This window comes from Cydia amplana, chromosome 9, assembly GCF_948474715.1.
Source record: "Cydia amplana chromosome 9, ilCydAmpl1.1, whole genome shotgun sequence".
Lineage (NCBI taxonomy): Eukaryota > Metazoa > Arthropoda > Insecta > Lepidoptera > Tortricidae > Cydia > Cydia amplana.
In genome coordinates this window covers 18,768,619-18,796,327 of record NC_086077.1, presented here as the reverse complement: position 1 = coordinate 18,796,327, position 27,709 = coordinate 18,768,619, and the positions used below count along the sequence as shown (strand labels likewise).

The 27,709-nt window shown below is 40.5% G+C and overlaps 2 protein-coding genes across 2 annotated transcripts; both read right to left on the bottom strand.

Moving 5' to 3' along the window:
• Positions 1-606: 606 nt before the first annotated feature.
• On the bottom strand, positions 607-7,055 carry LOC134650749 (deoxynucleoside kinase-like). Its single transcript, XM_063505681.1, has 5 exons — positions 6,886-7,055; positions 6,049-6,218; positions 1,942-2,078; positions 1,584-1,678; positions 607-753 (listed from the first exon to the last, which is right to left on the bottom strand). Exons 1-5 carry the CDS (start codon positions 7,027-7,029, stop codon positions 607-609), a joined length of 693 nt encoding a protein of 230 aa, XP_063361751.1. The 5' UTR covers positions 7,030-7,055.
• Positions 7,056-19,860: 12,805 nt separating this feature from the next.
• Positions 19,861-27,389, bottom strand: LOC134650748 (cytochrome P450 9e2-like). Its single transcript, XM_063505680.1, has 12 exons — positions 27,178-27,389; positions 26,755-26,918; positions 26,304-26,458; positions 25,925-26,098; positions 25,241-25,379; positions 24,923-24,955; positions 24,727-24,750; positions 23,313-23,431; positions 22,470-22,572; positions 21,872-21,972; positions 21,098-21,266; positions 19,861-20,084 (listed from the first exon to the last, which is right to left on the bottom strand). Exons 1-12 carry the CDS (start codon positions 27,363-27,365, stop codon positions 19,909-19,911), a joined length of 1,545 nt encoding a protein of 514 aa, XP_063361750.1. The 5' UTR covers positions 27,366-27,389; the 3' UTR covers positions 19,861-19,908.
• Between the last annotated feature and the right edge of the window lie 320 nt (positions 27,390-27,709).

The following is a 27,709-nucleotide window of genomic DNA, read 5'->3' as shown; positions in this document are numbered from 1 at the left end:
CCGCGCTGAGCGAGGATAGTAAAATTAAGAGCCAACAGGAGCTGAGATTTAAATATTTTAGGTAAATATACCCGTCTCGCTAACGGAAGCGGCTCCTGAAACTAGTGCGATAAGGACAAGGCGAAAAATCTCAAAAATCGAGGTTTCGTACTCGACTGTTTCCTCCTCCAAAACTTAACCAATCGTAACCAAATTTGGAAATCTAATTGATTATAAAATTATCTGTGTCGGACCGTTTTGCTTTTTTGGCTAATTGATATCAGTTTTGAATACCACGCCTCTCATTGCGGCATAGTCAATTAGGCCATTTTGGCCATTTTTGAAGGTCTCTAGCGCCTTAAAAAACAAAAATATCAAAAAAAGCAAAACGGTCCGACACAGATATTGACAATATTAATCTGTGTTGAAAAAATCATTGCTCTAGCTTCAAAACCCACGGAAGAAACAGTCGAGTACGTTTGTATGGAGAAATGACCACTCCAGTTGGCTCTTAAGTGATTCTATTAGTTATTAACAAACACGTCGCTACGTGTGCTCGTTCATTTCTGGTGGAAATGTTTTCTGCTAATATGCCTGTGTACGTCTACGCCAGGCCCGTGTCCGGTGTCAGTAGGTGTGGTTCCCGCCGAGGATCTTGTACGAGTAGCGCCCCAAGTCCTCCGCGACTCGGCCGAGGCCGCGGTCCGCGTCGATGGTGACCACCTCGCAGCCCACGGACCCAGAGCTCAACCAACTCTCGTAGGAATCGTGTACCTGTGGATATATGCCATGTACTGATCAAGTCTAAAGCCCTTGCTACACGGTCGCCGACAAGCCCCTCAGACCGCGTGGCCTTGGTCTGGACGGACCGTGTAGACAGTTGTTTCCAACAAAATTTGACCAAAACTGACCAAGGACAGACCAAGGTCAGACGGTTAGAAGGCTTGTCGGCGACCGTGTAGCAAGGGCTTAATAAAGACACTATAAATAATCAGTTAATTAGCTTAACATCATCATGAACCTTGTCGGAACGCACGAAGGTTGATAATATTGGGATGTTGCCGTGCGCGTCAGTTGACGTCATTGACTGTACGTGATGAGAAAGATCCAGAGTCTAATAAAGTCAACCGATATTAATTCTGGGCAGTTTCATACCTTAGCACAGTGACAATATGAAGAAAGCATTGTAACAAGGTCCTAAGTGATCCAGACATTGAATAGGTGTTGAGATAAGATAAGATAAAAGAGAGTTTATTCAAGTAGGCATAATTACAATGCGCTTATGAACGTCAAATAAAGTTACACCGGCTCCAACCCTACACCTCTGCCCCGAGAAGATTTAAATCCCCCCTCAATTGGAGGAGGGCATCCCATTATGGGACCGGCAACAAACTCGGCGGGACACATCTTTTCAAAAATAATTACATCTTATAATTAACATGCATTACGAGAAAATAAGGAAAAAAAAATACAATTTAAATCACTATAGAATTCATGCAATTATACACATAAGGTGTAATAGAAATTTGATTTAGAAAATATACATATGTACATGGAATCATACAAATTCGTAGCTCTTTCAGAAAAGTGTACATTGAACTTGCCTCTTGTAAGTATTGCAGGGGTACCTCGGCCTCCTCGGCGCGCGCTCGCTTCCGCATGCGATCGTACACCACTTGTGGCGTCGTCCGCAAGTATACTGAAATTATATTATGACAATTGGATTTTATTCAAAAACTCCTATTCGGGTACTTCCGAATACTACCCATAATTCCATCAGAGTCCATTTTCGGAAGTACCCGACAATCTGAAGTGTTTAGAATTACATATAAATAAAAGTTGTTCTTAACCACTTACAACCTTTACCACCATTGATATAATCTAGGAAATCTAGGTCAATGTGTGTATTTGAAACTCAAAATTCTACCAGAATTTCCTCATCTTGAAGAATCTAAAACTCACCAATAAGGTCCAGGCCGATGTCAAGATTTTTCTCAGAGTAATCAAACCATGTCATCAGTACCTGGTACTCCGCATCTTCCAAGTAATTCTGTTTCTTGGCATTCTCTACAAAGCAGTGCCGGCTGTTCTGCACTGATCTGCAAATACACAATTCAACATGGTGCAAGAACAACAGGCATAAGAAACTCTATAGGTATGAGAAGGGATCGTAACTAGATAATATTTTGACAATATCTTGCCACCTCTAACCCCCGGTATTGATCAATCCTGAATTCTTTTTAAAAATATAAAGAAAGGGGAGTGAAATCATACAATATAATAATATGTGGACTGCAAAAAGCCCCTTATTCAGGTCAAAAACTTTCAAAACCCTACTAGACAGGTGGAAATCGGCCTGTTTTGAGAAAAGTCGTCGACATCTCTTCTAAATACCTAAAACTGGTATGGATGTGTTCCTCGTGATCTCTAGAATACGAAATGACCGGTTTTAGTTTATGGAGTGGGGGACGGGTCGAAAAAAAGGGGGGCAAAGATGGCGGCCGACCATCATTGATATTTGTTCACATCTTGAGTCCTATGGGACCGATCGGTTCGTGTGAGGTGTCGTTTGAAAGAGTATTAAACGTGCTATTATTGTTTCATAATAACCGTAGTCATAACTGTAGTCGTTTACAAAATATTTTAAAATATTTGATTTTATACCGTGCATGGATGGCATAAGTACTGATTAAATATGCACCTAACTCAATAAATTACAACAATACCGCAATTATTTTATTACAAAATATACGAGACATTTCATTAGCTTACCAAAAACATAAGTTTTATTGGCGTATGATATTATATAACCAAGTAATAATGAATTTTGTTCAGCATGGGTCACTACGCACCGTCACGTAAATGGCGGGCGACCGACGTAAACTTTTCATTATTTCTCGGGTTCTATTTTATTGATCAATTGCTGATAGGTACCATTTGAAAGGTTATTAAACGTACAATAAATGGTTTCTAATAGCCGTAGTCATAACTTTAGTAATTTACAAAATATTTTAAAATATTTGATTTTTTTACCGTGCATGGATGGCATAAGTACTGATAAAATATGCGTCTAACTCAATAAATTATAACTTTACTCCAATAATATTCTTACAAAATGTACGTGAAATTTCATTAGCTTTCCAAAAATATAAGTTTTATTGGTGTATGATATTATATAACCAAGTAATTACGAAATTTGTTCAGCATGGGTCACTAAGCGCCGTCACGTAAATGGCAGGCGAACGGCGTCAACTTTTCATTATTTCTCGGGTTTTATTTTATTGATCAGTTCGTGATAGATACCATTTGAAAGAATATTAAACGTACTATAATTGGTTTTCAATAACTGTAGTCATAACTTTAGTCATTTTCAAAATAATTGAAAACATAATTTTTTACCGTGCATGCACATAAGTACTGCTAAAACATGGTTCTAACTTAATAAATTATAACTTTATCGCAATTAATGTATTTACAAAATATACGAGACATTTCATTAGCTTTCCAAAAACATAAGATTTATTGGTGTAAGATATTATATAACCAAGTAATAATGAATTTTGTTCAGCATGGGTCACTGCGCACCGTCATATAAATCCCAACAAACAATTAGGCGACACTTAGCACCTATTTCCTTACCTAAAGACAGCCTGGCTCTAGAATAGCTACATCTATAGTCTTAGTTTACAGTTTACAGGCTCTGGTGACATAAAAGTGTTTAAAAGGTTCATCTAAAGATTTAAGATCTACAGTAGCTGTTTTGGGCGCTATATTGCATGTTAAGCTGCTAGTATTATAGCTTATAGCTCAAAGTGAATTGAACAACCTTAACATCTATATGAGTAATAATCTGCAATTTGCACTTAAGGTTCTAAACGTGTGATAAAGCCTTCTACTTATAGCTTTTTATATCGCAATCGCTACTTAACTCTCTTGTATGACTTACAGTCGAACAGAGAAGTTATGAGTCGCTATTATAGATCTAAGATCATGTAGTTACAGACGAGCGTTATTTAAATACCGTAGTACATCTTATAACTGTCAATAGAGTCATACTTACAAGCTAAAACTACAATGTCAAACGCCAATGAATCAATAGGTAAGCAAAAACTATAAATTGGACCGTAAAATAAAATAGTAAATAAATATAATATAGATAGTTTACTCAATATTGACCTTATCTTACTATTACTATACTTAAAAGCGGACTTCACGGATAGTTATTATGTGGACATACGCTGCTACTCAAATAGTAGTCACTTATTTTGCATCCTGGAGCGTGCGGCGACAAATATCTCTTTAACGCCACAAGCCTCAAATCTCACTAAAAAGGTGATTTTAAATTATTAACTACGGAGTGGGTTTTAAAACGTTTTATGTGTAGACGCGTGAGTCAAATAACAACACAGATATTAAGTACTTTATATGCAGTGGTTTTGCAATCATTAAAGCTACGAACTATGTTATGAACCTAGAACTGGGCTTTTGTCAAAAGAGTCAAAATATACTTAAGTTTCCTGTGATAAAAAACAAAACAAACAAACCATCATTTATATCGATATTTTATCATTTTGGATACCTACATTATAAAATGTACTGTCAAACAATAATAGAATGCTGCTGGTCTACCAGGCGCTCGCCGCGCCGTGTGTTTGCTTGCTTGGCGAAATTGGTCCTGGCATACCTACATATATGTTTATAGTTCGGTAACTAAACAATATTTTTGGAATGTTAATAAATAGTTTGTTGATTTTATTCTAAAAATTTCACGCTATATTTACTACATTATCTCTTTCTCAAATTATTTCAGTCACTAAGCAAACCTCTAAGGTAAAAATTAAAAATTTTCTTTAATATTTTTAAAATGGTTATTTTGGGCCTCAGATTTCAAACAATCGAGTATTCACAGAAAATTTAATATGCTTGCAAATGGTATCCACCATGTATCAGAAAAATAGAACCCGAAATATAATGAAAACTCAACGATGGCCGGGCTCCATTTACGTGACGGTGCACAGTACCCATGCTGAACAAAATTCATGATTACCTAGTTATACAACATTATAAAGCAATAAAACTTATATTTTTGGATAGCTCATAAAATTTCCCGTATATTTCGAAAATATTTATTGCAGTAATGTTATAATCTATTGAGTTAGAAGCATGTTTTACCAGTACTTATGTACTGCACGGTAAAAATCATATATTTTCAATTATTTTGTAAATGACTACAGTTATGACTACGGTTATTAGAAACCAATTATTGTACATTTAACATTCTTTCTAATGGTATCCATCACCAATTGATCAGTAAAATAGAACCCGAGAAACAATGAACAGTTGTGGTCGGTCGCCCGCCATTTACGTGACGGTACGTAGTGACCCATGCTGAACAAAATTCATCATTACATGGTTATATAATACCATACACCAATAAACCTTATGTTTTTAGAAAGCTAATGAAATTTCTCGTATATTTTGTAATAACATTAATTGCGGTAAAGTTATAATTTATTGAGTTAGACGCATGTTTTGTCAGTACTTATGCCATCCATGCACGGTAAAAAATCATATATTTTAAAATATTTTCTAAACGACTACAGTTATGACTACAGTTATTATGAAGCAATAATAGCACGTTTAATACTCTTTCAAACGACACCTGAAACGAACCGATCGGTCCCATAGGACTCAAGATGTGAACAAATATCAATGCTGGTCGGCCGCCCACATTCCCCCCCTTTTTATCGACACGTCCCCCTCTCCATAAACTAAAACCGGTCAATTCGTATTCTAGAGACCACGAGGAACACATCCATACCAGTTTTAGGTATTTAGAAGAGATGTCTACGAAAATCGTGAAGGAGACGACTTGTGTTTAATTTATCTCCAGACTATACTTTGTGGCTTATAACAGTCATGGCTACAGTCCGGGCTGTTAAACAGCCCACTGCTTTCTGGGCATCCACTGTTTAGGGGAACTTTGACACGAGAGAAGAAAAGAGTTTGATGACCTTTATTAACAATTTTGAGAGGCATATGTAATGGTCCCAAAACTATACTTTTTACCTCTCAAACATCTTGACAGTGATCCCCGGGTGCAAGGGTGGGCTAATCTGAATCTTGAGGCGGCTCAGGTGCACATAGTGCTGGAACGGGAAGGTCCACTTGTGCACATTCCCATACAGCAGTCCCAGGAGGTTATGGCCACCAACATTCCTCCATTCATCCAAAGGTTCCTGCAAAACAAATGTATATTGTTAGTTTTCAAATCATAGCCCCTAGGGCAATGTTGTAACTACAGCAATAATTTCCACAGCTGAGATGCTAATAGGTGCAGTTGATATAAATCCTTACTACTAACTTTTAGCAAAGACAAATACCAACTTAACCTTTTGACTTAACCATAGAATTTTTCGTCAAGCATACTTGTGTCGCCATTGGTACAAAGTAACACGAAGTTTTGTCTTATTTATCAGACCACTGTGAAATGAGCCCGATTTTCTGTTTTAAAATATATCAGTCTACGGAGGTTAAAAGGTTAATTCTCTTTGCTTTTAGTCAAAATGAGGAGGGAGTCAACCTAGCAACCTGTAGACAAGGCAAGCTTTGTCATCTTCTGTTCTCTCCCTGAAGATACCATATGTAGAGTGCTCTTAGCCCGCTAATTCAGTCATTTGAGTCTATATGAGATTAGAGCAAGTTGTCGACACAGATAATAGGTGTTGTAAATGTCGTAAATGTACCTTTATGAAGGACCTCAACGGCTTTCATGTTGATTTGCTTGATTACATTTCGCTTCTAAGCTGTCTCGTGTCGCAGAGAATCAGCGCAAGCACTAATAAAGTCATACAGTGTGAACTTGGATCCTAATGGTTATCAAAATTATGTATCTCAGTAACTCACCGGATGTGCCTCAACGTTGCGATATTTCTGAAAGAACTTGATACAAGTCGACTTCCCTGAGCCAATGTTGCCTTCGATGGACACTCGGAAGGGCCGAGAGCCCGCCAAACGGGCAGCGGAGCCCACTGATTTCATTTGAGACATTATATTCTGAATTAGTTTTGAAGTAGGTCTTGTGATTTGACTATGTGCTGTGCTACGGCATTTATACTTATACTATGTGCTACGTGTCACAAAAGCCACAATAAAGTGCACCTATGGCGCTAAAAAAATAGAAAATAACACAATAATCTGAGAGAAACGGCGGCAAATCTCGCGCTGCATGCACAAAAACAACTGTCAATGTCAAAATGGCAGATTGTTTGAGCTCTCGATAAAATCACTTATAATTATAACGCGTGTTATAATATAGTGTGTCAAAGGTCTGTTTGATTTCAAACATAGACAGAGAGAACCATACTATCTTTGTCTAACACTAGTGCTAGCACCCAAAAGAAAAGGATGAGTATAGTTTTTTTTGTTCCTATTTACTGACAAGATTTGGTTGACCCAGTATAGAATAAATCGCCAAAAACGTAAAACAGTAACAAGCAGATACTTGTACAACAAATACAAATTAATGGTAGCAGTTCAGTTCAATTTGAAACTTAATAGTAGGCAAGCCAGAAAAACTGCAAAAGTTTTTGCCGACGATAGGGACGGAAGACATGTAACGAACCGAATTCGGATGGTCTGTTAGAAAACAATGCACAACAACTATGAAAGTAGGCGCTAGATTCAAGCTGACTGAATGAATACTAATTTAGTTTGATTAGCAAAATATAATATATAGTCCGTCAACCAAATCTTGTCAGTAGCAATGTAAAGCAAACTAAAGTAGGGCAACACTCAAAGAGCAGTATTGCGCTAAGAAAAGCAGCAATGTACATCGAACCAAAAGATTTTTCGAACCAAAAGACCAAAAGAGCGCGCCCTGCGTACGTCAATTCAAATTGTCACTCGCGGTTTATTGAAAAAATTTGAAACATGGACGGACAATTTAAAACCGATGTTAAAACAATGATAAACAATCAAAATTATGAACAAATTTAAAGATATCAAAAACAACTCCACCTCGCCTCTCACTCCAACTCGTAGTGCTTATATTCTCTTTGTTCCCTATCTATGTCTTCTAAGTTTACTAAAATAAAATCATATCAAAATGCAGATAATTAGATAGTGCATATATTTGTTATTTACAATATAATATGCCACTTGTTAATGTAAATTAGTGTACTCTTCTGGATGAATATGACTATATGACATACCTGTGTAATTTTTTTGATTGGTATATATTGTACAATAGGATTACATATTAAAAATAAAACAACTGATATTTGGGTGTTTATTTAATTTAAAGGTAAATAAGATAAGGGTCACTTTAGCTTACACTATAATTCAGGTCATTAATTGAAAAAATATAATGAAGTTATCAATGTTACCGGGTCACTTCAACCAAGCATAATACTCTGTAGTATTCTATTGCATCTTTGTAAATAGTCACAACTGATTGCTGAAAATATTAGACATGTGGGCCTATGGACGGTTTCCAGGACACAATTTATGATCTTGTTGGATAGATTTAGGCATACGTTTTAATTTTATTTATGCCTTTTAACCCTAAAACAAAAAAACTGAACATAATCTTAAAAGTTCGAAAGAGTTCTTCCAGTATGTACCTACTTGTCATAACCTCAATTTTTAGTAATGTTTACCATCAACGAGCATGATTGTACATTGTAGGCCCCTTAGCTTTGCTTATTTTTATTTAATGTATTGGTATTTAATGGTGACAGCAGAAATATCTCTTGAAACAGAAACGATTCAGAATGAAAACCAAATGAAAACAAATAAGGTGACGGCTGTCATTCACGATCCCATCACGATCCACATTCCACAGATAAAACACAGATGACATGCATTTTGGAATTATTCGAACACAGTGTTGCTAACCCGCGATTTTTCAAATTTGCCGCCTTTTACTACTGACAAGATTTGGTTGACGGACTTTATTTATTTTACGTAGATGTCTATCGACTGACAGTCTCTGAAGAAAGATGGCGTGTCGGGGGGTGGTGTTGCCAGGCTAAGGTAAAGCTGTTTTAGTCGGGTATTAACACGCCACACCACCCCCCCACGGAGAAGGGTAACATGACAATCAAGTTTTGTAAAACTAAGTTACATAAGTTCAACAGATGACAAGAGAGCCATAGAACAAATATGAAACAATCAATCGTTAAAGGATGTTGTAAAACTAATTTCAGAAGATAATAAATCGTTCAGAAAATAACATAAGTATTACATAACAGTTCTTACAACAGACATGAAACTAAGTAACAATTAAAAGTAACAATAATCGTCACTGTCTTTAAATCTAACGTGTCGTCCTGAACGTGTCGTGTAAGGTTGATCGGAATTGGCGGTGGTATCCGCAGGTATATTAATAGGAGGAGCGGGCCCAGGTGGCTGCGCCCGAGGTACGTCCTGAGACTGCAGAGCCGCTGGAGCAGGTGTACCAGAACTATGAGTATCATCTGAGTCCACGAAAGCTGGTTTGACACGATCGACGCTCACTACAACCTCTTTGTTCTTAATGTCCAGGGTCAGGGTTTTCCCGTCCGTGGAACGCCTCACTACGGCAAAAGGACCAGTATAAGGAGGTTGCAATGGGCGTCGTACGGTGTCGTCACGTAGAAACACGTGTGTTGATGTAGGCAAATTTTTAGAGACAAAGATGGGACGAGTCGAGTGGCGAGAAGCTGGAGCTGGGCGAAAAGACGACATCTTGCGTCGCAGCTGGACGACGAAATCGGCAGGATCGTCGAGTCTGCTTTCGTCCGGTGCGGAGACTAGCATCTCACCGGGTAGGCGGAGAGATTCGCCATATACCATCTCAGCAGTTGTGGCCTTCAAGTCATCCTTGTAGGCGGTACGCATGCCGAGTAGGACGAGTGGTAGAGCGCGCGTCCAGGAGCCAGAGTGGCACATAAGTGCGGCCTTGAGCTGGCGGTGCACGCGCTCGATCATTCCGTTCGCGCAGGGATGGTACGCAGTTGTACGAATGCGCTTGGTGGCACAAGTCTGCAGTAAACGTCTGAAAAGATCAGACTCAAACTGTGTGCCCTGGTCAGTAGTTATTGTAGTAGGGACACCAAAGCGAGATATCCATCCCTGGACGAAGGTATCGGCCACCTCATCGGCAGTAATGCAACGCATCGGCCACACCTCTGGCCACCTGGAAACCCTGTCGATGGCTGTGAGACAATACCGATAGTCATCACAAACAGGAAGGGGACCAACGATATCAATGTGGACATGCATGAAACGTCCAGATGGTTGCTCGAAAGTACCTAGAGGTGACGAGGTATGCCTTGAAACCTTACTACGCTGACACGCAAGGCAAGACTGGGCCCATCTACGACAGTCCTTCCGAATGGATGGCCATACATAACGACTTACCATAAGTCGAGTGGTGGCTCTGACGCCGGGGTGGCTCAAGTTGTGCAACTTGTCAAACACCGCGCGACGAAACGAAGGGGTCAGATAAGGGCGAGGCTTGCCAGTGGAGACGTCGCAAAGGATGGAGACGTCTGTACCGGGTACAGCGATGCGTGACAGCTGAAGGCTGGAGTTACCTTGACGTAGGTCGGTAAGCTCTTGGTCCTCTAGTTGTGCTTTAGCGAGGGCCTCGTAATCTTCTTCTAACGAGACGGCCTCGATCCGCGACATCGCATCGGCTACAACGTTGTCCTCTCCTTTTATGTAGCGGATGTCCGTTGTAAATTGGCCAATAAACGATAGCTGGTTCAGCTGCGATGGCGGGAGTTTTTCTCTTCGTTGTACGAAAGCGTACAACAACGGCTTGTGGTCAGTATAAATGGTCACATGTTGGACCTCGAGAATATGGCGGAAGTGTTGTACGCTTTCGTACACCGCGAAGAGTTCTCGGTAGTATGCTGGCCACTGAGATTGCTGAGGAGTCAACTTTCTGCTGAAAAAGGCAAGAGGGCACCATTGGTTGTTCACGAACTGCTGGATGCAAGATCCGACGTGGACGCTGGAGGCGTCCGTGAAAAGTCCCAGAGGTGCGTCGTTGACCGGATGTTGGAGTAGGGTCGCGTTCGACAAGCTTGACTTGCACGCCTCGAAGTGTGCTAGAAGCTCGGGTGTCCAAGGAAATGGTTTGGCACCCTTACCATTGATGGCGACTACTGCATCTACGAGAGGCGCTTGATATTTCGCGGCGTGGGGGATAAAACGGCGATAGTAGTTCATCATGCCGAGGAAACGGCGCACGCCTTGAACGTCCTTTGGAGGAGGAAAATCAATGAGAGCTTGAATGCGGTCCTGAGGAGGGCGAGTGCCTTCAGCACTCACGTGGTATCCCAGGAACACTACTTCCTTTGCGCCTAAGACGCACTTGGAAGGGTTGAGTACGAGCCCATACTCCTGCAAACGCGTGAACAGGATACGCAGATGTTCCTTGTGCAGAGTCTCGTCAGCTGAGTAGACGAGGATGTCATCTATATATGGAAAAACAAAATCGAGACCCCGTGTGACCTCATCGATGAACCTTTGAAAGGTTTGACCGGCATTTCGTAACCCAAATGTCATGAAAGGGAATTCGAAGAGGCCAAACGGGGTAACGATGGCGGTCTTGGGTATGTCGTCCTCAGCTACTGGGATCTGGTGATACGCCTTCACCAGATCGAGGGTGCTAAAGATGGTAGCACCAGCGAGGTTATTCACGTAGTCGTTGATGTGGCGCACTGGATAGCGGTCAGGAATGGTCCTGGCGTTCAGTGCGCGATAGTCCCCGCATGGACGCCAAGACTGGTCTTTCTTAGTCGTCATGTGCAAGGGAGAGGACCAAGCACTCTCGGATGGCCGTGCCACCCCTGTCCGCACCATGTCCTCTAATTCGGCCTTGGCAGCAGATAGCTTCTGAGGTGCCAAGCGTCGGGGACGGCAGGAAATGGGTGGGCCTTCGGTGGTCCTAATATGGTGCACGGTGTTGTGCTTGACTAACCGCTGGAATCCAGGAGGTTTAGTGATGTCAGGGAACTCGGCGAGCACTTGTGCAAAAGGAGAGTCCCGTAGACAGATAGATTTGATGCTGGGCTGCGTGACTGTAGCAGTTGAGCAAATGGCCTTTAGTCCAGTCTTACCGTCCACAAGGCTTTGAGTGTGGCAATCTGGTAGAAGATGGTAATGGGCCAAAAAGTCTGAACCGATGATGGCTGAATTAACATCCGCCACCACAAACTGCCAGGTGAAGTCGCGCCGCAGTCCAAAATCAAGTCTAAGGTTGACTGTTCCGTAGGTCAATATTGTGCTGCCATTCGCCGCTCTCAGGTCCCACTCAGTAGGTCTCCTCGGCTCCCTAAGCCAGCGGTACGGATAGCAGCACAAGTCCGAACCTGTGTCAATCAGGAACTGGTGCTTCGTTACCTTATCGGTAACGAAGAGACGGCGGCTGGTTGGTTCCATGGAGCAGCAGTCAGCCCCCGCCTCTACTGACCGCTGCTGGAGTTTTCCGAGTTGTTCCAGTTGCATGGCGGGTTGCATTTGGTTGCTCTTGTTTGAAACTTTTTGTGGTACCAGCACAGCCGAGTCGCGCTGCCGGCCGGGGTGCTGCTTCGGCCTCTGCTGCGCGATGAGGATCTATTCCGGGATCTGCCACGCTGCCCGGTTGTGGTCAAAGCAGCAACCTGCTGGGTGAGCTGCTCGAGGCGGTCCATCAGAGTTTTAAGGTCAGGCTGCCCTGAGTTGTTAGATACCTGACATAATTGTTGTGGGCCAGGAGTGACTTCCATAATTTTGTCTGCCAACTCTGCAAGTTTATCAAGGCTGATGTCGGACTGAGCAGTTAAGATTGCTTGGGCTTGGCCTGGTAGCCGTCGCATCCATAATTGTCTTAAGATGCTGTCATCCTTAGATGAGCCGGCTAGAGACTGTAGGTGGCGGAGGAAAGCAGAGGGCTTACGCGTTCCAAGTTCCTCACTGCTTAGCAGCCGCTCGACGCGCTGCTGCTCGGACACAGAAAGCCGCCGGATCAGTTCATCTTTCAGCGTTTTGTATTTTTCTTGCTCCGGCGGGTTCATAATGATGTCTTCAATCTCCCCTATTAGTCGTTGATCAATTATACTGATGACATGACTGAATTTAGTCATGTCTGCCTTTATCCCTGCCAGATGAAATTGTGCCTCTGCCTGGGCGAACCATACTGCTGGTCGGTCGGCCCAGAATGGAGGCAGCTTCACTGTAACACCGCATATGCCTTTTGTTGGTGCCACGGTGTCAGCTGTAGGTGTGTCAGATGTTGAAGGCCGGTTCTGCTGGGCTTGTAGAGCCGCATTTTGCACCCTTAGGGCCTCCAGCTCAGTCCGCAATTCCTCAAGAGACATTTTAAAGTTTGATACCACAACCCAATGTTACACACAGACGATCAAAACGTAACACACAGGCAAAACAAGACAGTTAAAATGCACATAGACTCAGAAATTAAGGTTAAAATGTTTCCAAAAACAGTAAGAAAATCAGTGGCAAAATCAGGGTTAAATTTGGCAAATTGTATAGTAACAGGTAGCAACAAGAGCAACAAATGTCCAGTTAATATTGTTAATTAGTCAGCACCGCACACACCAAACAGTTAGTAAGTTTCCAAAACCGGGACGTATTTAAATTTGTATATGTAGCTATTGGTTAGTTTGTTATTATGTAGGCACTTTATATAACGTAGCACGCGCACTTTTGTTCTTTGAAATAAATTATCGGACGAAAAAAAAAAAAACACTGAAAAGTTCCGTGAAAACAGTAAAAGTTTAGATTTTACTTGCGTGAAATCGCTGACACTGGCGGGCGGGCAATCGCTGGATGACGTATGACGTTTCGTAGGGCGATCCGCACTGGCCGATGAGAATGATGCGATCTCGGCGATTGACGACAAGTTGACAGTGAGTGCTTGTAAGACAGTCCGTCCGTCTGTGGGCACCTTTATGGACGAGCTTCGACAGGTGCCTAGGTTATGCAAGGTTATGACCACGCCTTTTGTTTTCGGTCATTTTTCGATGCACTTTGTAGATCTTCTTTGTTGACACCGACGTCTACGATGCGATCTTGGATTCACGCTGGGGGCGTAGACGCTTGAAGAAATCGGCGTGCTTTCTACGGGGTCACCACTTTGCCGACGATAGGGACGGAAGACATGTAACGAACCGAATTCGGATGGTCTGTTAGAAAACAATGCACAACAACTATGAAAGTAGGCGCTAGATTCAAGCTGACTGAATGAATACTAATTTAGTTTGATTAGCAAAATATAATATATTTATTTTACGTAGATGTCTATCGACTGACAGTCTCTGAAGAAAGATGGCGTGTCGGGGGGTGGTGTTGCCAGGCTAAGGTAAAGCTGTTTTAGTCGGGTATTAACACGCCACAAGTTAAAAGTACTTAATCAAAACTATGATCCGCTACGTTTTGTAATTTTTTTAAAGCAGCAACATTAATAATTACTCCAGGAAATCCCAAAAATGGGAAATACCTGGTGACCGACTATCGCAATTGCAAACATCAAAAATCTAAATTTCTATAACAATATTAAAGCTGGTCAAGCAAATCTTGTCAGTAAACTACGGAACCCTAAAAAAGGCGCGAAATTCAAATTTTCTATGGGACGATAACCCTTTCGTGACTACATTTTTCAAATTTGCCGTTTTTTCTACTGACACGATCTGCTTGACCAGTTATATGTCTCTGTTGTATTGTAGTGTAGGTATTGCTCTGGAACATTTGAGCGATTGAGAGACAAGACGAACACACGAAAGTAAAGTAATGTTTTGCGTTTGCGGTACTAGAGCCCTGAGGGCCTATGACTCCAACATCGAAAACTTAATCTGGGGGCCATACCCAAGTGGGTATGAGTATTGTATGAGTACAAGTATAGTTTGGTATGGCCATGAGTATTGTATAGGTATGAGGTATGAGTACCTACGAGTATAGTGCGGGATGGGTATGAGTATGAGCTTTGAGAAAAGTTGTAGCTGACGTACAAGAAGTACCCGAAAAGAAGGACTACTTACCTACAAAAAGAGATGAGATCCCATCAAAAACATTACATGTAAAAAGATGCAAGTTTGCTCGCAACGCAATTCTTACACTACAAAAAAGTTTTGAGATGTTATGTGAAACCAAGTCGGTTATGTTAGTCAGTGCCAGGGGGTGTTAAACCGTATCAATAAGGACAATAAGATATCTATAACTTTTAATACCATATAATGACTTTGGCAATCGCACATAATGCTTTACTCAGCCGTGCAGCCGTGCGATATGGCCAAGTCATTATACGTATTAAAAATTAAATATATCTTATTAACCCCACGGTGGGTAACTAAAAACATGAAGCTAAAACACTCAAAAGCAGCAATGATATTATATAACCATAGATAGGTTATACTCATACTTGAGGAGCACAAAAAATACTTCCATATTTATTTCTGTGCCTCCGAAGAAATTTGTTAGGTATTTTTGATTATTTTTTTCATTCCATCCATCTTTGTCACACTCGTTGTTAAACATAAGGTCGTCTCTTTCTCTTTCGGTGTGCTGGAGCTCGTTAGCATGCACGTGCACATTTCTCGCTTGTCCAGCCGCGTCTAAAGGCAACTTGTCCAATTTGTCACAAGGTAAACGCTTCAATTTTGGAACGCCTATAACCTATCTTGAGTTATAAATCATTGAAAAGCAGGTACTAAAACTGAAAAATCTCCGCAACAAAATATACCTACAAGGTGGATTGACAGTTTCATTTAGAGATGAAATGAACGGAAGCTCGGAGTGACGGCTGCTGCAGATATCACATGTGTACCTACACATAAATATGTTCCATTTCCGGCACGTGTAGGTATAATAAATTGGTTCGCTATGAAATAAGGCCCAGGGGTCGGATAAAAAGTGCGGATGACGTCAAACCACTTATAGGATGATTTCAAATAGTATTTTTGATTTTCATAAACAATTATCACTTATCATTTATCAACCTCTTTATTAAACGATATCGCCACTTGAAATGAGTAAGTACGTTTTTGACTGACACATTGTCAATCAGATGAACAATAAATTGACTTCGTTATTGTTTAGCTATTGACGCTATTGTATCTTCACGATTATATTTAGCTAAAATTTATATTTACTAATGTATAAGAAAACGCTCTAAAATGTCATCTTTACTCGAATATTGTGGCAAGTTTCGTGAAATTTATTTTTCACCTCAGCAGCTCGAACAAGGGTACTTTGATTCTTAAAAACAGTGAGCAAAATGCGATTTTGCTCACTGAGTGAGACAAAATGGCATTCAAGTGACCTTTATAGTCAAATGTCACTTCAACATGCGGGGTCTAATAAAAGTTCGAAATACTTGAGTTCTATTATCTCTGTCCCTTTCACACTGTTAGCAAAAAGAAACAGACAATAAAAAGTTAAAACGACATTCAACAGTATATTCACGGTTTATAATAGACCCCCGAAAAACTTCAGACCGCATCGTTCCAAACCACGTACGAGTATGAATTCTTAATAATTAATAAATAAAAATAAAGTTTAAGAATTGATAAAAACTGATAAAATATTATATTTTAGGTATTTTATTGTACAATTAAAATAACGAACTCAAAAAATACACAGATCATCACGCAAAAATAATTATTTTACTTTTAAGAATTTCTACCATAGTTGACAATTAGTACGTATCCGCAATTCGGACCGTATCTTACAAATATTTTTTTTACAAAAACAAATTGTCGATTGAAGTGTCAGTTAATGTTTGTTATTTCTATATTATTTTACTGGAATTTATTATTACGTTTTGTTTTTGTGTTCCATTGCGGTAATTAAACTTAATTGTTTGTATATCTTAAGAAAACATGAGTGCCGGTATTAAGTGATGAAGAAGGATTACATTTTTCAAGTTGTCTAATAGGTATGTTCTCACTGCGCTGAGGTGAAAAATGTTGTGTACTACACGAGATCAAAGTTATTTACATCTCGTGCGCTTTTGAGTCCCTTACTACGCTCAAGATTCTAAATTAGATTCACTCGCTACGCTCGTGAATCTATTATAGAATCTTTCGCTTGCACGGGACTCAAAATAAGCACTCGAAGAAATATCAAACTTTGATCACTTGTTGTACAAATAACTATTATTCACTACATCACCCTACCACCTGTATTATTAATTCCATGGATTTATTTACGATTATTTTGTTACTTCATTAATACTACTTTGTTACTACATGTCACACGGAAGTTTAAATACAAACTCAAACATTATCATCCTGTGTGCAAGATTACGTCATTTTTACGTCATCCGCACTTTTTGTCCGACCCCTGGAAATAACCAATTTTACTTGCCACTGGCTGTCATTAAAGATGTGAGAACGCACCCGAGTTCATGTGTACCTACTATTCCAATTGTGTGTGTGTGTGTGTGTTCCAAATATTGTATGTCATGTATTGCGTGAGGGGGTAGGTACCAAGAGCACAAAATTTCGTCGAACTTCGGCGAAAAGGCAAAACACTGTTTCAAGAAATGTCTAGTCTAGTCTAGGTACACAGATTTTGTATCCTCAGTGTAATTTCACCCATAAAATAAAAGCTTATCTGAGTTATCACATAATAAAATATAATAGAAATGTGTTTCAGTCAGAAATGTTTAGTTATCTAGCACACTAAATCCCGTCGTAAGTAGATAACAGAGCAGTCCGCACGTAATTAAAGTGCCCGGCTCATTATGTGTCGTTATAATGGGATAACGAGCGCATTGTCGCCCACACACACCCCACTAGCTTACCGAGACCCGGTGACACAGAAATTTAGGTAAAAACTGTAAAAAGAGTCACTAAAATAATGATAGAAAAGTTAATAGTGTGGCTGCTGCAGGTCATGTACTTAACATTGGTTCAGCAGGGGATAACCCTGAGCCGGCCTATTAGACAACACTCGCACAGCCTGTGTAACCAACGCCGCAGGAGTCGGGAGCGCGAGCCTCCCGGGCGTTGTTTGTATCCACAAACAATCCCACCGTTGTTATATGCTGGCCTCCTCGAATAGGCCGTGAAGGTTCGTCGGGTTACCCTTGAGCCGTCACCTCGTTCGTTCAATATGAACGCACGCCAGAGTCGCGAGCGAACTTCCCGTGCGTTGTTTGTGGATCACCGTTGTTATATGCTGGCCTGGTCGAATAGGCCGTGAAGGCAAGACCGGGTTGCCCGGGTTGCCCTTGAGCCGTCACCTCGCTCGTTCAATATGAACCCACGCCGGAGTCGCGAGCGAGCTTCCCCTGCATTGTTTGTGGATCACCGTTTTTGCATGACGGAGAACGCTGTAGATGGCAGCAATGCTAGAATAGTAAAATGGGGTGGAAAATATCAGCTTACTTTTAGGTGAGGGCACAATTGCTAACCGCTTATCGCTTCTTTGTTATTTTGTTTTTAAGAGAATGGCCGAATACTGCTCAAAACCGGGAGGAATGAATTTAAGGGATTAATTGGTTTGGAATTGGATAGTGATAATACCCGATAAAATTGTTGCTGTCATAAACCCTTTGTGAAATAAGTAAGATATTATATAAACGATTGAATGTCATATTTTGCTGCGCAACTTTCTCCAAACCTTCCTTTTATAATTTGCATCGAAATCCCGGTTAGTTCCCAGCAATGAAGTAATTCTTAAGTTCAATTTGCTACATTAACTTTAAGTATCCGCACAAAGAAGTTAGCTAGCGAGCGGGTTTTAATACTTTTAATAGATATTTTTGTTGCGAGTAGTGGAGCGTACGGGAATGTCGGGAATATACGAAGATTGCTGCGCTGCTCAACTTCGTTTTCATGCCTCGCTTGCTACATGCTTTTAATGTTTTTAATCGAAGTAGTGGCTCTTAGATAAAATAGAGTATGAGACTTTGCAATGTCAAGCTCCTGCTGCAAAATTAATCCAAACGAATCACTGATTTAAACTTTCATGATTTTTACACATTATTAAATACGCGATTAAATCCTGTTGTACAATTTAATAATCAAAACGAATACCTACCTCTCCTACCTACAGCAGGCAGTCACGTTTAACACATAAGAAATTAAGTACTTACTTTTGATATAAGCTTTCAATTGTAAGTGTTTTATTTAGAGCACTTTTAAATTCAGGTCCTAGATTTACTGTAAGACAGACAGACACAAAATTAAGAAACAGCCTTGCTTTGCTCAGAGCCTCTTTACGTTATAATTTATTCACTCGGTATCACCCTTCATACTCATACTCATACTCATAATCTTTATTGCATATCACATTGTATCTTAACCTATGGCATAGAATCGTGTACAACATGACACCCTGTAGGGCTTCTTCTTCAATTTTAGAGGTATCCTCTTGTCGGTGGAGTATTTTCCATTTATCCCTCTCGTATGCCATTAGTTGTTCAGTATCATTACTTGTTTCATAATATATTGTAACACGCTTGTCACGCATCTAAAACGTAAATAGTCTACCGCGAAGCTAACTGTTTAATTTTTGTATATTTTCGTCGCCAAATAGGCCCGGGTCCCGCGTGGCGCCGGTGCCGGCGAGGCAGCAGCATTGTGGCGATAATAGTCGCGACTCTTTTGAAGGCCTCTTTCCACCCCGTGTCGTTCCATTGTTAATTTTATTTATTTTTCTGCAGCATTATTTTAAAGTTAGCGAATAATTTTTAAATGAAATAGCCATTGGATATTGGATCAATTGGATGCCATAGTAAAAGTTGTATCTATAGACGATTATTATTATGATAGAGTAACTATAAGAATAGATACTTATATTTAAACAGTGAGTTGTCTTTATGGGCTGCAGCTCGCAGGATGTGTCTCCTAGGATCAAGTTTTAGTGACACTTTCTAGTGTTAAGTGTCCGTGATTTTTGATAATGGATGCAATAATAATAATCAAGAGTTAACTATAATAATATATGTATATTGTTGTTCCTCGGAGTGACAGTGAGAGTGAACCCGTGTTTGGGTCGCAGGATGAAGGCCCTGGGGTCAAGTTGTCGCGAGGAGCCGCCGCTGACGCTGTACTGCCGGAGGAACTGCGACAGGAACACCTTGGCTGCTGTTGTCGCAAAACGGGACCCTGAAACATAACGGGAGGTTAATAATGATGGTACAGTCTTTTTCACAAATATTTTTATAAGCCACTGTTCTACGTTAATTTTGACAACGACACCTGTTATTAAAATCGGAATACTCCTGTGAAATTAAACATCAAAATAGCATGCCTGGCGATAACGCTCGACTGCGAAATTATAACAAAATCTTACAAGATGAGCCACACTGCTAAGTTTAGTTACTTCCTTCTGTTACGACATACTTATTGCGGGGGCGTTATGAGTTACGACAAATTTCTAATGTGTGTTATATTTAAATTACAATCGACTTTGAGTCTCGCACGTGTAAGCAAACGTCTAAAGGATACATTATATTTGCGACTGTAGCAGCATTGCAGCATGCAGCGGGAAACGGACGATGTTGCTGTAATATTCTGAATAAAATGCTTGACAGGTTGAATGTTATTTCCTACGTTTTATCACAGAGATTTGGTTGATTTGGTACGGACCAAACCTGCCAAACGTAACTACTACGTTTGGCAGGTTTGGTTTGCAGCTGTAATTACTGTTGAAGCATCGTTGTTGCCGCCGCTGCGTCTGTGCATTTCTTTGATCAGACAGATAATGAATGTTATAATCGCGCCAGTAATACGGCGGCGAACGAATTTTATCATGGAAATTGACAGATAGAGCGATGGCAACAACGATGCCGCAGCAGCTGCAGTTAATATCCGAACTTTATCTTAAGATGGAGACACACTTATAATAAACTTAAAGAGAGCTCTACGTGTGCGAAACTAACTCCGTCAACTCTGTGGCCTAGTTCGGCGTGATTCTGATTAAGATGCGACTCGATTTAGTTGAATGAATTGTTTGAGCCAGTTGGTACATCACTGCTCTGAATACTTATCTAAAGATGTGGCGGAACTTTTTTCTTATTAGCAGACAAGAAGCGCTGCGGATCGCACTGGTGAGGGTCTGACCAGTAGCGCTCACGATGGACTGTATACCGGCAATCAATATACTGTAGTTTACTCACCGATGCAGTGTCTAGGCCCAGTACCAAAAGGCATGTATGTGTATGGCAGTATATTCTGCTTGTTGGCAGAGGTGAAGCGCTCCGGATCGCACTGGTGTGGGTCTGACCAGTAGCGCTCATCTCGATGCAGGGAATACACTGGTAGCCATATGTGCACGCCAGCTTCTGCCTGGAATGATCATTTAAACAATGCTTCTTTAATATGTCGTTATAATAAATAACTGTTAGAGAAGATTATGAGTCTGCGCGTTGAGTTTTCATTGGCTCTAAAGCGCGATAATTTTCTATTTTATGAAGCGCTATCATAAGGAATCTAGTGGTGTAGCTGTACTTATGTTAGGTATACAGTACGAGATGGTAGTTTTGTTATAAAAGTGCGGTAGATAGTCAATTCTGACAAATAGTGCCGTATTCATAATAATGGTCTTAGAGTTTGTCTAAGCAAAGCTAAATTTTGCACCGTCTTGGCTGGCGACAAAGGTAACTATTTAACACTTTATTCATAAACGTCTGCTAAGTTAATCAGCTAATGATCATCGTTTGTCCCTCTCTATGGCATAACGACAGATAGGGACAAACGACGATCATCAACTGATTAAGTTAGCAGCCGTTTATGAATAACGCCATTTGCGCGCTATGACAATTTACTAACTCTCATGAAAACATGACCCTTATACTGGCACACTATGTTGGGGCACATACGTCGGCTCTGAAATTAACTTTACTTTAGGGCTAAGTACGTATTGTATATATTATTGTTAGCGACTAACTTACAACAAAGTGGGTTTTTCCATCGGTCTGGTTCGGGCCAAAGTCGTAGCGCGCCACCGAGCGCCGATCTGCTGCACCGACCAGGGGCCACAACCTTAGAACCTCTGTAAATTAGGTACCACCATCTTAATGAAGAATAGAATTTTAATTTGTTTTTTATGGGGAGATTCCGTAACCCGTGGGAGAGCTCGCTTAATGTACCTGCTTAGGGCCACTTGCACCATCCCACTAACCGCGGTTAAACCTGGAGTTACCATGGTTACCAGTACAATTTGACACTGGGTTAACGGTTCAACCGGTTAACCCCGGGTTAGTGTGATTGATGGTGCAAGTGGCGCTTAACTTAGTGTACATTAAGCCGAGCGCAGGCCGTGGTGATGTGGTGAGATCACATACGGAGACGTCTCACATCTTTATGATAACTGGGTGGTCTGGGTATCTTTTAAAGAGTAAGTAGTATATGTTGTACGACCTCAAGCATCCAGCGGAAGGTTCAGCGTGTTGCCAAACGATATGTGTAGGTACCTATTATGTATTATAAAATTTATAAAGTGTGCATTAGACATAATTTGCATACATTTGCATAAATTGTTAAACTCACCGCAGACACACATCTCCAAGTATTCCAGCCCCTGGACATTATCGTATGCCTCCTTATCGTCATATAACCCGGGTAACTGGCCCAGTTCACTGTGTAGTTTATCCTGTGTGTAGAAATTATATAATTGTTAAGAATTTGTCTCGTGAGTCTAGGATGTAATTAAAAAGACGAACGGCATTATTGTGCTAGACCTTGAGATTTTGCACTTAAAAACCTCAGTCTTGAATGTGTACGTACCTATGTCTGTCGTGAATCAATATTAAATAAATAATAATGATATACTTAATATGATAAGTCCTTTTTCGAATATTGTTGGACGTTTTGAGTCTTATATTATAATAAAAACTCCGTTACCGATTTAAATATTTTGTCTTCTTTGATGTTAAGAATATTAATTGATAATACCGGCCTTAAGCTTATATCAAATATCAACATTTATTCATCAAATAGGCCACAAGGGCACTTTTACACGTCAATATGGAATTTACATACAGCAAAAAAACACATCAATAATTATAAAATACAACTAAGCCGTAAATATCAAATCAAACTAACATAGATATGTATAAAGCCTCTAAATGTCGAATTACAAAAAACGCAATAACAATAGTATTGAAAAAAAAAACACAAAGATACAAAAACTATAATCTAAAGGTGACAGTCCATTTCCAACCGCAGCTGCACTACTGTTCATTTTACTATGGAAATTGACAGTAACAGCGACGCGTTCAGTACCAGTAGTGCAGCTGCGGTCAGAAATGGAATGTTACCCTTACTCTAAATGAGTCTGGTTAAAAAAAACAATGCCCGAGTCAAGTTGTAAAGTTAAAAACTACAGTTTACTTGGATAGTAGGATTGGTGGCCATTTCGTAGAGGAAATAATTGATGAGATTAGCCGTGGTGTCGTAGCCGGCGATGTAAAACAGCACGGCCTGGGCGACCAGGTCGTCGTCGGACAAATCTGGAAATTATTCGCGTACATTAAATATTTGGGGACAAACATGCAAAGTAGGTCACGACCTAGCCCCAAACTAAGCAAACCTACAACTACTACTGGACTATGCTGCAAGTAGGTACTTTGCCCGTCAACTGGACGCAAGCGGCAAACCTTACCGAATAGGCCAATAGTCTACTAAACGTCTACGTCTATTTAATAAATCATTTGCAGATAAAAATAGATCAGCATAATAGGCTGTCTTTGTATTCCCGTAAGTAAAAAAAAAATCATTGAAACTTGATTTCTTGTTATCACGACGACGTAGTTTTACGCTACCAATATTGAGGATATATGTTTTATCAGTGTAAATCTTTTGTATCCAAGAGAATATTAGAAAAAAATAAACCTGAATATGCATGACCCAACTTATCATGTTATAAACGTTAAAAAAATCACCCGTTCATAACATAAAACATAATTAAGAAGATCTGGTACAAAGTGAACCAGCGAAATACTGATTTTTGCTACTCAATTTGATAAAAAGCGGCCAAGTGCGAGTCGGACTCGCCCATGAAGGGTTCCGTATTTAGGCGATTTATGACGTATAAAAAAAAACTACTTACTAGATCTCGTCCAAACCAATTTTCGGTGGAAGTTTACATGGTAATGTACATCATATATTTTTTTTAGTTTTATCATTCTCTTATTTTAGAAGTTACAGGGGGGGAGGGGACACATTTTACCACTTTGGAAGTGTCTCTCGCGCAAACTATTCAGTTTAGAAAAACATGATATTAGGAACCTCAATATCATTTTTGAAGACCTATCCATAGATACCCCACACGTATGGGTTTGATGAAAAAAAAAATTTTGAGTTTCAGTTCGAAGTATGGGGAACCCCAAAAATTTATTGTTTTTTTTCTATTTTTGTGTGAAAATCTTAATGCGGTTCACAGAATACATCTACTTACCAAGTTTCAACAGTATAGTTGTTATAGTTTCGGAGAAAAGTGGCTGTGACATACGGACGGACAGACAGACGGACAGACGGACAGACGGACAGACGGACAGACAGACAGACAGACAGACATGACGAATCTATAAGGGTTCCGTTTTTTGCCAATTGGCTACGGAACCCTAAAAATGAACACAATAAATGTCCCAGAAGAAAGGAGCCGTCCACCTTCACAATCCCTCAAAAGCGCGATTAATGGTCTCAACACTCTCAACCCCACAATGGTCGTCACAACAAGTAATAATTGAATTTCTCCGTCAATCAAAGTCAACACTTGCTAAGGAGAGCTAAGCGTGGTACTTACTCTCTGCGCCTGGCGCCGTTTTGCCTGAAATCAGAAATAAATATGTCTCGAAGTAATTTTGATTTGAGTGATTTTGAAGTGTTTATTTATGTTGTCGGTTTTCGCGATTTTATGTTGCGGACGTGGACGACCGAGTGGACGAAGACTTATCCATAAATACGTATAATTAGGGTTCCGTAGTAACTAATAGGATAACCGTCGTCTGTGTCTGACGTCTGTCCGTCCGCGGCTTTGCTCAGTGATCGTTAGTGCTAGAAAGCTGCAATTGGCATGGATTGGCCTAAGTTTTCGGATATAATTGCCCCGAAAGAAAAAAAAAATCTTTGAACAAAAAAAAACCCCAAAAACAAGTTTGTTAAATAAAATATATGGTTATTAAAAAAATCTATAAACTCAAACGAATGCTCCTTCGTCAATCAAATTGTGTAAAATATTCACTGTACTCTTGAAGTCGCGCCAGATAATATATTATATGGAGTCGCGCGAGAACGCAACTCATGCTAGCATGTCAGACACATACCCGCGGCGTCCACGAGCGTCTGTATGAAGTCCGGCCTGGGCGTGGCTCCGTCGCGGCGCGCGCGCAGCGCGGACTTAAACAGCTCGCCGAACTGTTCGGCGTCACTGGTCTTTATTATTTTCACTTTTAGCAACTGAAACAAGCATTCCTTTAGGACCACCCCACACTAGCGTTTCCCGAGCGTTCGCGTCTATTCAATAATTCTATGGCTGCTGCTGACGCAACTGCGCAGCAACGCCATTTTCCATAGCGCTGGCTAGATACCGACTCTCAAAATACACTAGGGTGGGATGGCCGTTACTATTATATCATCTTCGTCGTGTTTTCCTTCTCGGGTTTTTGCCACTGCTCGCTAAACAGGTTCTATCTCCTTTTACACCAAGCGTCTGCTATCTGAGCTTCCATTCCAGAGGGAAAACTGGGCCTTTTTGGTAAGTATATTAGTTTGATTTGTTCATCACATTTTTTAATGCCAAATTGTTAAATATCAAGTGGTATTTAGTGCAATAAGTTCTAACTCTTCCAAGAAACATCTCATAATTTCCAGCTTGGAAACCGTACACTTTATAGCTAAGCCACTGGCTCTCTTGGTAGGACATCTTTGTGTCTCTTGGACCTATATTCATTCTAATTTCTTGTAGGGTTTGAAATTCTCTGGGACAGCTACGGACTCTTTACCTGCATGAGTGTCTTCATATTCTCATAGCCGAAGAACTTCATGATCTGCGTGGTATCCTGGACCACAGCCCGCTTCGCCAGTCGGAAGATGCAGTTGTGAGGGTCCTGGAGGGAGTCTGTCGCAAACCCGAACGCGCATGAAGCGATCACGTCGTTCACGTATGCCGTTGAAATCTGGAAATTCAAAAATTGAAGAAGAACAAGATAATTTCTTTGTTTATTTTGCCAACATTTTATTTACTTGCCCGGTCATATGGACTTTCGGTGAGGACGGTGAGATAATCATGAAACCAGAGCAGCGTGTTCAACAGCAGAACATTTTGGAGACGGTTTGGAGTCTGTCAGTCAGCTATCGCTCTCCTACTATTACCGTAAGTACCTCGTCGACATCTAGCTCTGTATCTTGTCGCACTCGCTCGTGCAGATATGTCTGTACGTTTCTCGCACAGACTGCCATAAGTGGCGCCATGCTGCGACAGCGCGACGCGGAGAACGCTGGAGTTAGTGCCGCGCGCATACTGCGCCATCTTGAACCTGTAAAATGACAATAAACTCTATAATTAGGTCCCGTAAGCTTCCTACATCCTCCATCCTTTTATCAGCTATAGTGTTTGTCCAAACACTCGGTTTCGGTTTTAGGTTTAGTAAAAATTCGGCTAAAATTGATATTTTGGTTTCGGCGTCGAACGTGCCGTTCAAAACTATAATAGTAATTTATTTATTTGTTTATCTGAAATATTATTTCACAACATTTCTACCGTAACTACTTGATATTTGAGAATGCACATTCAGCATGTTGATATTTGTTTATTTATTTCATAATAATCTACCTCTCAGCATAATGAGGTTCCTCCCGAACAGCGGGTCGCAGTCCTGGTCGATGTGGACCCCTCGATCGCTGAAGGCAGCGAAGTCGGCCACCATGATGCGGCGGATCAGCTCCGGGTCGCGCGGGACGAGGGTTGGCACGTGGTACTGGTAGATGCCGAAATATCTGACGAGAAATAGCAAAACATTAGTGGCGTTACATGGTTTATTTGTCGAATCATATTAACCCGTGGAGCGCCCTAACAAGACACGTGTGCTAGTAACTAGTATAGGAGTTCCATACTACGGTAATTCTGGGGCGCTCCAGGGGTTAACTATGTATGTAACTATCTCTCGTGTAAAAAAAAATGCCAAATGCCTGACTACGAACATGTTCCTTTTATAAAGTAGATTAAAATTAAATGTTACCTAGTATAATTACTAACCTCTGATCTCTGAACTTATTATAACCAGCTTCAATAACCTCCACAAAGTTCTCTCGTCCAAAAGTAACCGCCGCCAAATTCCCCAAAAACGGGACCGGTACCAAAGTCTTCACGCCTTTCGATGCGAAGTACCGCAACCGCCACAACGAGTACACTAAGCACAACGCTAGTAACAGAAAGAACCACATCGTTCGATATTTTTAATATCAAAATTTTGTAAAATTTTTGATGATTAAGATATTTTACCAATACTTTCTTTGGTTTGTCCACTCAGCTTTAATCGTTTTGAGGTTTCACCTGTGATTACAATATAGCTACACAATAATAAACCATTTTAAAATAATTAATTTTCTTTTTGTGGTTCTGATTTCAAATAATCTTTAAACAGATTAATATTTTTTTAATAGATTAGATTCCCTATATTTTAACTTTAACCGACCGACATAAAATGTCAAATAAACTTTTCACTCAATTTTTGTTATTTTAACGGAACGGTTTCTTTTTAAATTTAAAATGTCCGGTTATAGACGAG